Here is a 15,523-nt window from a genome sequence, read left to right as displayed (position 1 = left end):
TTTTTGGAAACAAAACTTATGGAGAATTAAAGACCACTATTTGCTCTACCTACATATAAGGTCCTATGCATTTTTTCGTATAAGCAACCCTTACGGCACAGTGGCGCCGTAAACCTCAGAAATGCTTTGGCGGGCTCCAGTTTTTGTTTTTTTTTCGTCACCTGTGCATTTTATTGATAAAGTACTTATGGCAAATAAAAGAACACAATGTTAGCTACAAATTATGACCTATGCATATTTTATTTTCTTTGCACCTTAAAGCCACAGTAGTGGCCCAAAATCAATTTTTGCATATTTTCTTTATTTATTATCTTTTTTTTTGGTGGTTCTGGGGAAAATATGGGGGTGCATCATACAAATTTGTAAATAACACTTATACATGGGTAATCGCTGAAAGTTTTTTTACTCTAGCATAAGCACTTCAGATGGTATAAAAAGGGGTTTTTCAAAATGTAATACCCTATAATTAAAAAATGGGCAATTGCCCTTAAATGAAACCTATACAAAAAAATCAGCCACTGATAAAAATACCAGAAAATAAAAAATAAAATCGGATTTGTGCCCAGTTTGTGAGGTTCAACCTCTGTTTCCTACACTATATATTCATCTTTTTAATGTCATTACTGACCTTATCTTTCCATTTGCATTTTGTAACATTTTTTATATAATAAGAGTAGTAAATAATTAATATACCTTTTGAATTAATTTTTAAGCCCACTAGCACTCATTACTGGTACACCTATGGCCGCATCCTCAAATAACTACCCTTGGCTAATTTTATTATCATAACGGTCATGAACTAGCGGTCCTTACACAATTAGTTGTCGGTATAACAAAGGCAAATAGTTTATGGAGACCCTAACAAACTAGTATTGTTAGAATTTTTCTGCATAAAGACAAATTTCCTATATCAAAAATCCTATATTTCTTGTATTTGGTCTCAGAATCTAATTATTATCTTTCTTTACCAGTTTCCGTTTCTAAGGTTTCTTAATTTTCCCCTTGTAACCCCAAAAAGTTAAGTGGCGCCCTCTTTCTATCTTCTCTTATCTTAGGTATTTTTACCTATCTATCTTTTTATCTGTTTCTCTCTCTTCTCTAATCTACCTTCTCTTGTCTTATCTTTAGCTATTTCTTCTATTCTATCTAAACCATTTCAATCTTTGGGCCTTTATGTGCCTTCCCCGTTCATCAGATATTTGCGTATGTTAAAATGCTATTTAAAATAGTTGTCAACAAGTATGTCAATATTTTCCTTTTTTAGGTTGCTGCGTATATGCACGCCGATGTTCCAGATCCTAAAGGTAAACCTTGGAAAACTGATCCTTGGACTTTAACCGAAATAGATCAATTTTTTTATGGAAATGGTGCCGGATGTGGTAAAGGTCCTTTAATGTGTTGGTTACATGTTATTCAGGTAAGTAACGCAATTTTTAACTTTTAAAAGACAGTACTATATTATGTTTCCAATGTCAAAACATTTCCAATTGAAGTTCAATTACCTGTGAGAATAATAAAACAAAGCTTAAGAAAATCTACTGCACTTCTCAATTCATAATGCCTTCAAGAGTCTGGTTACCTACACGGGCAACAAATTTTTCATTTAAGATGAAGTAGCCCTTGTTCAGACGTTCTTATCTACACTAATCACAAAAAGTAACGCATAATTTTTGAAACAGAAAAAAAGTTTAAAAATAATTTTTAATTTTTAGCAGTATGTTAAAATACTCGTCTATCATCTCCTTTAGGTGTCTACACAGCGGCGGATCCAGCATCATTAAGAGGGGGGGCCGATTGGCTAAATTTCTATATACAGTAAAACCTGTGTTACCGGCCACCTGCCAAAATCGGCCACCTGTACTAACGGCCAGTTTAAAAATTCACCAAACCAATTATAGGTAGACTACAAAAACTGGAAATACCGGCCACCTTTCTATATCGGCCAATGGTTCTTTCATTTTTAGTGGCCGTTACTGACCAGTTTTACTGTAATAACAATAATAATAATAATAATTTGGCTTTAAGAATACGAAGACAATGAAGAATGCAAAATACCCTAACAATATCGATTATTATGTCTACTACTGGAGTCATTCCGAAGAACCTCCTCGAAAACATAAAAAACCTGAGTCTCTAAATGAATATCTTTATAAGACCATGCAGAAAGCTGTACATATTACTCTCGAGTGCCAGATGTGTATGAAAATTGTTGGGAGATACTCCAGCCAGCATACCACGTCACCTAGGTCTCGATAACACGGAAAAAGTCACACCAGAGCTCGATCTTTTTGTTACCGCAGGTATCGGGATGAGTAAATTTTCCTCTTAGAGAGAGTGTGAACAGTATGGCTAAATCTGGATAATAATAAAAATAATCATGTAGGCGTAAAAATGTAGATAATACAAAAGTATATTTAAAAATTTTTAATTTTTCATACAAAAATGAAATCATTTCATTTTATATAAGTACTTAATTTGTAATAACATATTGATAATGAATAAAAAATTGAATAAAAAAATATGAAAAAAAAAAATTTTAAGAAACGCTTTTCTTTAGTTACGAGTGACCAAAATTAAAAGTATTATAAAAAAATCAACTAAAACCCAAAAAATAAAAAAAAATTCAAAAAATCTTACACATTCGTCAAAGAAAAGCATGGCGCGTCTTCATCGAATAAACGGTTTTCGCCTAACGCTTTTCTTTAACGAATGTGTTAGATTTATTCAATTTTTTTTATTTTTTGGTTTTTAGTTAATTTTTTTATAATACTTTTAATTTTGGCCACTCGTAACTAAAGAAAAGCGTTTCTTAAAAAATTTTTTTTCATATTTTTTTATTTTTTACTTTTTAGTCTTACACTTTTCAAACAATAAAATATATCGCCATGTTTATTAAAATATATGTATAAAACATATCCCACATAACAATTTCATGTTCTTAGTAGATTCATAGAACATACTTTTCAGAAAAAGTATATACTGAGAATATGCGTAATTACCATTGCGAATGTGCAGAGCACATACTGAGTATATACTACATTACAGTACTTAAACGTTCTATGTATATACTTAGAATGTACTACCGCACTTCTTTTCAGTATATACCAAGAATGTTCTTTTTAGAACATTCCAAGGACGTGCTATAAACCTTCTATGTGTATACTTAGAACATACTACCGCACATCTTTTTAGTTTATACCAAGAAGGTACTTTTTAGAATATTCCAAGGAAGTGCTATAAACCTTCTATTTATATACTTAGAACGTACCTACTACCGCACATCTTTGTATGGGAAGAATATATATTTTTAAGGATATTCTAAGAAAGTGCTATCAAGTCCTATATTGCTTAGAAGTATGTTTTCAGCATCACCTAATCTCATCTTAGGTTCTACTGGTTCTACCAAATACTTATTATATTTACATATTTTAATTGCAAATGAGAATGTAGTTAGTACCTACATTCTACAATATTACTTAAAAAGTAAGTACATATTTATAAATTTTAGTCATTTATATAAATCATTATATATTTAGCTAAACTAAACTATGCATAAGTAACTAAAATTTATAAAATACTTATATGTACTTACCTATTTAATGAGTTACCAAAATAGATTATATTTTATGTATTTTGAAGCACCGCAAACAAAATAAAGATATTACAATAAAGATATTGTATGTATGTTCTTTAGTCCTAGTACTACATCATTCGTCTTCATCCTCAACACTGCATAGATCCATAGATGACACAAATAATGAAATAATGCCTGTTTTCTTTTTCATATTTTACGGTTTTTTCCTATCCCTGATCCATTCAGGTAAGAAATGGTCAGATGGGGGATATGAATGAATGAATGTATGTATTGTGGAATAACATCGGTGGTCAGTGTTGCCAAATGGAGAGAAATTTCCCTTTTTGCGGGAATTTTCAACATAAAAGGTGATAAAAGGAAAAAGTTAACTCAAAAGGTAACTTATCCATTCCAAATTGTAAAATATTAAGAAAAAATCAAAATATTTGAAAATAATTAAACATATCTTCTCAGATTTTGTAAACAGGAGGGAAGTTTTTTTTATAAAAGTGGGAATTTTTAAGGTAAGTTGACGGAAAAAGCTTACTCGACGGTTGGCAACGCCAAAGCCTTTGGTTGTGTAGTTTGGCACGTTTTGGTTCTGCGAAATGTACCTAAATTCAAATTCCAAGGATATAAAAATACTCATGATTCATGATAAACTCGAAATGGTAAAGTCATTTCAATTATGAAAATGAATTTTTAATAGTATCTATGTAAACGTTAATACAATTAATGTTTAAACTTTTTTACCATACAACAATTTTGAAATAAAATTCGTCCAATACTACCTACATACATAAATTTTATTAATTATTCTAAAATATAACGAAGTTGATAAACTTCCTATACTATATATACATATTATTTTTAAGATATTTTAAAAGTATCTACTTATAAGTATGTGTTAAGAATGTACTTATAAGTATGTGCTAAGAATATTCGATAAAGGTATATTCTAAGAATAGTATCTACTTATAAGTATGTGTTAAGAATGTACTTATAAGTATGTGCTAAGAATATTCCGAGTTACTACGTACACGAATGTACTCAGTATATTCGGTACGAGAATATACTTTAAAGTATATGCAAAGAACATGAAATTTAGAATGTTTTTTAAGGTACATGCTATGCTTGTACTACGCATATATTAAACAGAATATACTCCGACGAACGTTGGTAGTATATGCTTAGAACATGATACGAACATCATTGTTATGTGGGATGATGTACAAACATGAGAAGTATTCGGAATCGGCAAAAAATTTAAAACTTTTTTGTTTATTTGTGAAGCATAACGTAAACAATTAACGTAAAAAGTCTTATTTTTAAAAATTCTTGTAGTTGATGCACTAACAAAAAATGACATGTGAAATTATCAACAAAAAAAAAGAATCTAAAAACATAAAATTGTAATATTTTTCGATATAAAAAAATTTGGGAGGTACACCCAAATTTTTCAAGGTATACACCAACAACTCCAAAAAACAAACCAAATAAGATTTTGTTTAAAATTTATCATCAAACTTCGGAGATATGTTTATATACACTTTTGTCAAAAAAAAAAACGATAAATCGATATTTTTTGATATATTTTCGCTTAAACATAAAATATTTACACATATGATTGAAGGGTTTCAAAAAAACAAAATGAGACTTTCTAAATTAAAATGAAAAAAGTTTATGCCATAATTACAGGGGAATAGCGCTACTAAACGTTGCGTATAAAATACTTGCAGTACATATAAAAGACAAGATAACACAAAAGATAGATAATGACATGGGAAAATATCAATGTGGATTCAGAAGAGGACGCAGCACAGTGGATCAAATTTTCCTGCTACGTGAAATACAAGCGGAAAGCTACGAATACGGAGAATGTACAGTGGCCCTATTCACCGACTTGAAACAAGCTTGGGACAGGGTAAAACGAAAAAAAATATACAAGGCAATGTGTGAAATTAGAATTAGTGAAAAATTAGTACAAATGATAAAAGTGACACTCAGAGAAACAGAGAATAGGATTAAAATAGATGGAAAGGAAAAAGGAAACAGATAAGTTTAAGGTCAGTGAAGGGCTGCGACAAGAATACCCACTGTTGTCATTGTTGTTCAGTATCCTTCTTGAAATTGTCATTAGAGAAGTCGAAGTTGAAGTTAACAGGACACAACTTGTATATTAACGAAAACACCAATGCTTGGCATTCGTTGATGACATAGTACTGATAGCCAGAAGTAAACAAGAAATAAAAGAAATACTAAAAAACCTAGAGGTGATAGCGAAAAATAAAAGGATATGCATAAACCAAGAAAATATACGGAATGGACAAAACGAGAAAAGATACAAGGACAATAGCTGACGATAAGCACAGAAGAAAAAATATGTAAATACGAAGAAGTAGAAAGATTCCAAGATCTAGGAGCAATATTCACTAGGATACCAAATACGAACGAACAAATCCAAGTAAGAATTACGACTGGTTGTATCTTTGCTCTAAACAACTTATTAAGAAGTAAGAACATATCTAGAAGGGTTAAGATAAGAATATATCTATATATATATATATATATATGCATAAGAATATATAAGACAGTGATAAAACGTATAGTATTATATGCCAGTGAAACATGGACGATGAACAAATCCGAACCAGCCCTACTGAAACTGTGGAAAAGAAAAGTCCTCAGGAAAATATTTAAAATAAAGGTATGGAATTGAATGTGGATAAGAAGACTAGATGTAGAACTGGAGACGATTTATGGAGAACCGAATATAGCAGGGATCATAAAATCACAAAAACTGAGATGCTTGGTAGCTTGGGACATATCCAAAAGATGCCAAACACGAGGCTTCCCAAAAGAATTTTAACGGGAGGTATAGCATAGCAGGAAAGAAGGAGAAAGGTAGACCGAAAACCAGATGGAAGAAAGATGTTTAAAGAGACAGAAGAACTTAAAATTACAAATTGGAAAAATAAAGCAGCAAGGAGGAAAGAATGGAAAATAATGACACCAAATACGACCCCCTACTCCATCCCCTGGAGGTGGGGTAGGGGCTCAATTTAAAATCGTAAATGGAAACCCCCAGTTTTTATTGCAGATTTGAACTTCTTACGTAAAAGTGAGCAACTTTTATTCGAGGCATTTCTTCAAATTCTGGATATATGGCGCTATAATATATAGCATATAGAAATATAATAATATAGAAATAGTTTTTCTTGATCAATACACTTCCAGATGAAAAACTAAACATCACGTGTTTAATATTTTTCAAAAACCTACCAAATGACATCCTGTCGTGTTTGGTGGTACCTATTCGACAGGATTTTGGAAAATATTAAACTTGTGTTTTTTGATTTTTCATTTTAGAGTGTTTTTAGATATATTAAACCATTTCTATAAATTACCTATGGTATCACGATTAATGGTTTTCCGATTATAGCGCCATCTATCCAGAATTCGAAAAATGTCTCGAATAAAAGTTGCTTACTTTTACGTAAGGAATCCAAATCTGCAATTAAAACTGAGGATCTCCATTTAATATTTTAAAGTTACCCCCATCCCACTTTCAGGGGGTCGAGTGGGGGGTCGTGTTTGGTATCATTTGATAGATTTTTAAAAATTATTGAACACATATATTTCATTTTTTCGATTCGATGTTCATTTCGCGAAATATTCAACGTTCCGCTAATTTTGGGTTGGGACACCATATACATAATACATAAAGTTGATGAAAGAAAAATAAATATAATATGTAGTGAATTATCATTAAAATTTAAAAAACCTACAAAATGAGACTTTATAAGTTAACAACTTACAGTAGTTCCGGAAATGTAATAATGAATTAAACGAATGTAATTCTCAAAAAATCAAAATAACTACTTTACTTTTTTCAATGCAAGCAAATTCATGTCGAAATAGTTTTAATGTTATTTCGTAATGGGAAAGTACATCATGTCATGTGACACCTCATTTAAAAGCGTTTGAAATACTGATTACAAAAATGGATAATACCGCAAATGCGCAAAATTTTGGTCAAATACTTTTTAAACACATTCATTTTTTTCGAATCCTGAGAAAGCTAATACGAGAATTTTTGAAAAATTTAAACGCAGAATAAAATACATATTACATTATTACCGAGGGCCGAAAGTCCATTAGAATAAACAAAAGGTTTCTTGTGAATGATATAGGTATTTGAAATTAAAAATCATACTCAATTTTCTCTTCTTTTTCACCCCTGTAACTTATTCAGATAAACATTATAGAAGTTTTCAGGGACTTTCGTCCCTCGGTAATAATGTAATCTTGCATTTTGTGTTTAAATTTTTTAAAAATACTTATTAGGTTTCTCAGGATTATAAAAAAATGAATGCATTTAAAAAGCATTGGACCGAGATTTTGCACAAGTATTACCTATACATTTTTGTAATCACTATCTCAAAAGCTTTTAAATGAGGTGTCACATGATGTACTTTCCCATATGAAGTTTAAAATTTAATTAATTACCATAATTTTATATGTGGATGATTGCATCCCGCGACATAAATGACTATCTATCGTACTCGTGCATAAATACTCACGTCTATCAAACGTGATATAGAATAAACTTATATAATATACAAGACATACATTTCATGCATATAAGACATAGGTACCTTTTTCCATAAAACTCTCGAAAGTAGAATTGGTATTTACTGCATCATCGTTGATTTGTATCGGACGCACTGAAACATCGCATGACTTGTTTTGAATGCTCTCAGAACTTTAATTTGATCCAAGATCAGTAGGTCTCATAGTATGATCTATCTGATAAGATGTACCTTGTACATATTTATTATATATCTTCATTACTATTAATATTATCACTATCACCCAAATTACGTTGATTTTTAAAAAAATAATCAGCTATATTGCGACATTTCAATTTTTTACTTTTCAAGTTCTCGGTAGAAGCTTCTTTTCGTTTATTTGACATTTTATAACTCTTCGTAAATCACAAACTATTAATATAAAAAAGAAGAATAAACTCAAAATAATATTAATCACTCTAACAATTTACAAACTAAGATCTGTACGAATCAGTATTAGAGATGTTACTTGCATCGATAGACAAAATACACTAATGAATGACTAATAATTAATAAGCAAAGGGTGTTCTTTTTTCCTGGTCAGCAATCGTTTGAACATAATACATTTATATTTTCAGCAAATTAATATAGTTTTGCTGGGCGCGCTATTTTCGAGAGATTTTCGAAGAATCCGTTATCTGCAACCGATTTTATAATTATACGAGGGTGGACATGCTTAGGTATGCGTTCACAGTATATACATACATATTTGTTTAAATATGCTTATTGTAATCATTTTTTATTCTTAATGTATACCTAAGAATTATAAATTACTCATTTCCGAATACACTGGCGTCACTGGCCCGTTTTAGACAAGTCTCATACTAATAAAATATATTTATATGTAATTCATATAATATTGTAATTTTAAAACATGTATAATTATCCATTTTAAAAAGTCAATGAATGTTTTTGTAATCTTTATACAGTAAAACCTGTCAGTAACAGCCACTAAAAATGAAAGAAACATTGGCCGATATAGAAAGGTGGCCGGTATTGCCAGTTTTTGTAGTCTACTTATAATTGGTTTGGGGATTTTTTAAACTGGCCGTTAGTACAGGTGGCCGATTTTGGCAGGTGGCCAGTAACACAGGTTTTACTGTAGTAAAACCTGTCAGTAACGGCAACTAAAAATGAAAGAACCATTGGCCGATATAGAAAGGTGGCCGGTATTGCCAGTTTTTGTAGTCTACTTATAATTGGTTTGGGGATTTTTTAAACTGGCCGTTAGTACAGGTGGCCGATTTTGGCGGGTGGCCGGTAACACAGGTTTTACTGTATTATAATTAAAAAAAAATAAATCACTTGGGTTGAGAGGGGGGGCCGATCGCCCCCATCGCCCCCCCCCTGGATCCGCCACTGTGTCTACAACTACAAACCCATAACATTTCAAGTTGAGGCGTGTTTTTGCCGAAAAGAAAAAAAAAGTAAACGAAACGTTGTTAAAGGAGAATATTTATTTTGGACATTTGTGTTGAGAATTTGATCTGTGCACTATGTCTGCTTGAGTTTTCAATGAAGAGGTGCGGTCTTACAAAAAATACCCGTCAAAAAATAAGAGAACGTCAGAACAAGCAGTCCAAATTGTAGGTTTAATTGGAGATGGACGTTCACAGCAATAGCTCGCTGATGTTAAATACAGCGTTTCAAGAGCTTTAAAAAGGTATCGAGAAAGTGGGGATACTCAAGAAGACCACGGTGCACAGGTGCACGAACCCCGCAGATGATAATACAGTAGAGCGTCGATAATCCGAACCCTAGTAATCCGAACGATCGCTAATCCGAACGCAAAAAAATTATAAAATTAAAAAATATGATCGCGGACCGAATTTTTGGATTTAATATGACAATATGGACAAAATATGACCGCGGATTTTTGTTTTGTTTATGCAGAAATACATACAATATATTTGTTTATTATGCAGGTGTTTTATTCCTTGTAACTAAAACTTATGTACATATGTATGTATTTTGAACATATGTTCGATAATCCGAACAATTTGTTAATCCGAACTACCCCTGTACCAATTAGTTCGGATTATCGACGCTCTACTGTATATTTATATTACATACCTAGCGGGAAAGTACTCTATTTCAGCCGAGCGGCAAGGTAGTTTACCGAGGTGCGAAGCACCGAGGTAAACTACAGACGCGAGGCTAGAATGAGTTTCCGCGAGGTTTGTATACTATTTTACTCACAATCGGTTAGTAGTTTATGGATTTCTAATACTCACAATCTACCAATAATAATTTCGTTTCAAATATCTGTATCCATTTTCATTATGTGATAAGATGAATTATTTTAAGTAACCTGTGAGATCGTTGCTAGGTAACAAAACAAGTTTGTTGAATCTGACATTTAGGCGATACACGACGCCATTAATTGTACATATGATCAAATTGTGTTTATTTTACAAAAATGTCTGATAGTGAATTTGAATGTACACCACTAGAACTGCGGGTAGCTGAGGGATATGTGGAGAATTCATTACATGGACAAATAAAAATTGCTAATATGTTGTCTCATGTAGAAAATTCAGAAACGTCGGCGTCATCATCTATTTCTGAAATTCATAATTTTGAGCAACACGGTCTTACTTTAACCGTTAATAGTAATCATAATTCCAATGTAACTATTAATATTTATAATTCCAAATAGTTTTCTTTTTGTTATTGTTGTTGTTGTTTCTTAATTAAATAAATGTTGAGTGGATTCTATTCTTTCTAAACCATCTTTTAATCAAAAATGACATTGACATTTGCAGGTAGAAAAGTGACAGATGCTAGCCGGGAAAGTACTTTCCCGGCTAGCTGGGAAAGTAAAGTAAGTAATAAGTCGCTTCCTGATTACTTCAAAGGTTAGAAATCCATAAATTACTAACCGATTTTGAGTAAACGTTATTTACATCTGCAGACTTTACGTTCAAATCATGTTACAGCTAGACAACTGCGAAATGATCTTTCCACGGCCCGTAATGTTAGAATAAGTGCCAGTTCGGATAGAAAAAGATTAAGAGGATTCGGAATCAGAGCCAAATTGTCTGCTACTGCTCCACTGTTAACTAGGGCACACCGTACGATACGTTTAAGTTTTGCACCGGAACATGTCGATTGGGATATTAACGACTGGGCTAATATTCTTTTTATTTATGAGTCAAGATTTGCACTTTGTGAATCTAACAGTGCAAAATGTCTGTCGGATCCACAAATTGCAAATCTTGACTCATAAGTAAAAAAATATTAGTCCAGTTAGGGGAGTGCATATAGATTTTCACTTCGGAAAAAATCAAACAAAATAGAACTTTTTGTAATTTCATTAAGAAATTTTTAATAAACAACATATCAAAAGTTCTACTCGAGAAGTGGCTGCCTCATTTTTTATTAAACATATGAACTACGAAATTTTAGATGTTTTTTTAAATAACTCGGAAAATATAAATTTTAGAAAAAAACTGACTTGACCATTGAGAAATTCAGAAAATTTTACAAAAAAAAACCTCATATAAAGAATTTTCTAAAATTAAATCTGTATCTTCTATAATTTTTTTAGTTATAACGCTAAAGTCACCCTTCTCACAAACATTGGCGCAATTTAAACTAGCGTACGGCGAAGTGCACGGTTGAGTTATTTTAATGTAATTCTTTAACTGATGGATCGAATGAAATTTTACAAATTGGACATGAAAGAAGAATAATTAAGCTATCTAATGGTTATAATAAAAAGAAATAAAATATATGGGCATAAGTACGGTGTGGGCGGAAAGTGAGCCTTATATGAATTTTGTTTAAAAATGATTTAAAAATGTGTAATGAATACAATTTTTCTTATAAAACTCTCAATTTTGCAAAACTTACCTTTCAAGCATCTTACTAAATGATGTTTCATTCAAAAAAAATCTCAAAAATTTAATTCAAATGATATGACGTCTCAAAAAATGTAATTTTTGAAATCTTCGTAGTTTTATAGAATTACCACCATTTTAAGACCCTATTACTCAAGTTTGAACAAATCTATTACAGTTTTGTAAGTGCTTTGTTAAAGCTTAGGATGTAATCTTTAAAATGCCTAAATTATTTGACTTTAGAAATGAAATAAACTATTTCTTTTTGAGAAAATTGAGAAAGATAACAACTATGTAATACAAAAACCGAAAATTACCAGCTAAAAAAATGTCTATACAAAGTGATCAAAACTTTTTTCTGTAAAACTTACCTAAAATACATTTAATAATAAGCTACAACAATAATAAATGTTCAGCAAAAGAATTTTTTTTTAGCTCTTATACAGTATGTCTGCGTAACTTGGAACCTATTGATAACTTTTTTATTGTCAGTTTTACGAAAAAAAATTATTCTTTATAAAATACTCTGCATCGTATATAATCTAAGATGCAATCATCAAACATCTAATTTAATTAATTTTATACGAGATATGTCAAAAAATATGAATTTTACTTAAGAGTAAAGTACCTTTAAATTTCACAATATCGAAAATTGTGATTAAGAAAAGTTGTTTGGAATTCAAAAATTTGTTTTAGTGTTCAATTACATCATTCTAATTCAAATATTGTGAATAATAAACTCACTTAACTCTTAAGAAAAATTCATATTTTTTACATACCTCGTATAAAATGAAAAAAGTTTGATCTGATAGTTGTATCTTAGATTTTAGACCAGGGAGAGCATTTTATGAAGAATAACTTTTTTTCGTAAAAATGATAATAAAATAGTTATCATAATTGTAATAAAATGATGATAAGTATCCGTAATTTGAGAAAAAATTGAAATTTTTGTTCGATTAGAATGATGTAATTGTACATTTAAACATAGTTTTTAATTTCAAACAACTTTTCATAATATCATTTTTTGATATTCTGGAATATAAAGGTACTTTACTCTTTAACGAAATTCATATTTTTGATATAACTCGTATAAAATCGATAAAATTTGATATCTGATGGTTGAGTTTTAGATTTTTGACTATCCAGAGCATTTTATAATGAATAACGTTTTTTCGTAAAATTGATAATAAAAAAGTTTTCCATGTGGTTCCTAGCTACGCAGATATACTGTATAAGAGCTTCTGTATGTATAAGAATTTTCAAATAGCAATGCCATATTCGGATTCAGCATAATCAAAAACAGAATAGAAACATGTTTGATCAAAGTAAAATGATGAATTCAAGGATATTTTTAAAATTATTTATACAAAACAATTGTTATTGGTTAAGCAATTAATAAACAACTAGCGGCCAAATCTGCGAGTAGAACTTTTTACTTTAACAAGTATATAAACTAACAAAAAAAGTTTTAGAAAAATATAAGCTTGTTTGAATTTTTCCGAAACAATGCATATTTTCGTTCTAATTGCACTCCCCTAAGTCATTAATATTCCGATCGACATGTTCTGATGCAAAACTTAAACGTGCTATATGGTGTGTATTCGTTAACAGTGGAGCAGTAGCAGGCATTCTGACTCTGATTCCAAATTTCCTTAATATATTTCTAACCGAATTGGCACTTTACGAACCGAACATTACTGGCCACGGGCTATGGAAAGACCATTTTGCAGTTGTCTAGCTGTAACATGATGTGTATGCAAAGTCTGCATATTTAAATAACGTTCATCTGCGGAGTTCGTGCATCTGGGAAGTCCTAGAACTGTTCTTGTGTATCCTCGACTTTCTCTATACCTTCTTAAAGCACCTGAAACGCTGGATTGGTGGATTCCCATAGATATTGCTGCGATCGTCCATCTCAAATTAAAGCTACAATTTTGGCTGCTTGTTCTGACGTGATATTACTCATTTTTTGTAAGAATGCACCTCCTCATTGAAAACTCAAGAAGACAGTGCTCAGATCAAATTCTCGAACACAAATGTCCAAAATAAATATTCTCTTTTAACAACGTTTTGTTTATTGTTTTTTTTTCTGCAAAAAGAGCTTCAACTTTAAATCTTATGGGTTTGTAGACACCTAAAAAAGACGATAGACAAATATAACATTCTACTAAAAATTAAAAATTATTTTTAAACTTTTTTCTGTTTCAAAAATTATGCGATACTTTTTGTGATTAGTGTATTTATTAGTATTTCCATAAGAGATTAACAAAGATAACTTTTGAAAATTTTTCCAATCTTAACTCATCATGCTGTTTCACAGATAAATTTTAGATATAGATATTTTCTGATATGCCACTTTTAAATGTTCTCAATTGCAACTCATCATGCTGTTTCACAGATAAACTTATAAGTAGATATAGATATTTCCTGATATGCCACTTTTTAATTTTCTCTGAGCTTACACTCACATTGTGGCTCTTTATTCGACTTCTGATCACTCTCTGATCAATGGTAGTTTTTGTTAGGACTAGTAATGGAAGAAAATTGCTTATCTTTAATAAAATTTCTAACTTATTATAAATTTTCAAAATAGCTCTATAACCTTTCTATAAAATTTCAACTTAAATTTTATATTAATTTTTGTTAAAAGGCATTTAGGTTTCATAAAATGCCATTACCAGTGAATTTAAGATTGGTTATTGAAATGATGCATCATCAAAATAGCCTAGGATTTTCGTCTTTCGTCGCAACAAGAAGGCAAGACTTTTTTAATAGTGTGGATTACGTAATTGAATGTGACGGGGAATGGTTAGGCCCTAAGTGCCCATGTATAATTTATGGAACTGTTGGTAAGTGCTACCATAGTTAAACCTAGTATAATGGAATTATTTAAAAAAATATATTAGTGCAGTCAGTGCGGGTATTTAGCTCCGAATTCCATCCCACTGCATCAATTTACACGATATTAAAAAAAAGAATACTTAATATTTTCACTGTACGTAGGGAATCTCAAGAAACAAAGCCTACTCTATACCATATGGCGCTATTTCTTGGGGGTGGTTCCCACCCCTTCTCGGTAGTGGAATATTTTTTTGGTAAGAATAACCACGGAATTGGCTAGAGAAACTAATTTGAACTAAACTAATTGAAAATTTGCCATTTTTATTGAAAAATGACATCTTTCCTGACGGTTTTTTTGCAAATACCTTAAAAATTAGGTAACTAACGAAAAAAAACTATATAAAACATTTTTGTAGCTTATGAAAAATCAAGGAGATTAATTTCTTCATATCTTCTAGTTATAATACAAAAAGAGATAAGATAGGTGAAAAAAGATTTTTGCTCAAATCGGTGTATTCAATTTAAATAACAAAGAAATGGTCGATTTTAGGGGTATAATTCTACAAATACCTTTTGTAGTGCACTACAAATACCTTTAAAACGAGCACTGCTAAATGTCGATTACATTTAAACTA

At 30.8% G+C, this 15,523-nt stretch overlaps 1 protein-coding gene across 2 annotated transcripts in view; it reads left to right on the top strand.

Annotated features, from left to right (window-relative positions):
• Nucleotides 1-15,523, top strand: part of LOC114332923 (beta-Ala-His dipeptidase-like) — a 73,854-nt gene that overhangs the window by 27,121 nt on the left and 31,210 nt on the right. For both annotated transcript variants that reach the window (XM_050642796.1, XM_028282713.2), the window contains exons 3-4: nucleotides 1,265-1,417; nucleotides 14,698-14,896. In XM_050642796.1, coding sequence (XP_050498753.1) covers nucleotides 1,265-1,417; nucleotides 14,698-14,896 — 352 coding nt within the window. The remainder of the gene's footprint in view (nucleotides 1-1,264; nucleotides 1,418-14,697; nucleotides 14,897-15,523) is intronic.

The sequence above is a fragment of the Diabrotica virgifera genome, chromosome 2, assembly GCF_917563875.1.
Source record: "Diabrotica virgifera virgifera chromosome 2, PGI_DIABVI_V3a".
NCBI classification, from domain to species: Eukaryota; Metazoa; Arthropoda; class Insecta; order Coleoptera; family Chrysomelidae; genus Diabrotica; species Diabrotica virgifera.
The sequence above is the reverse complement of the archived record's forward strand: the minus strand, read 5'-3'. Positions and strand labels throughout refer to the sequence as shown.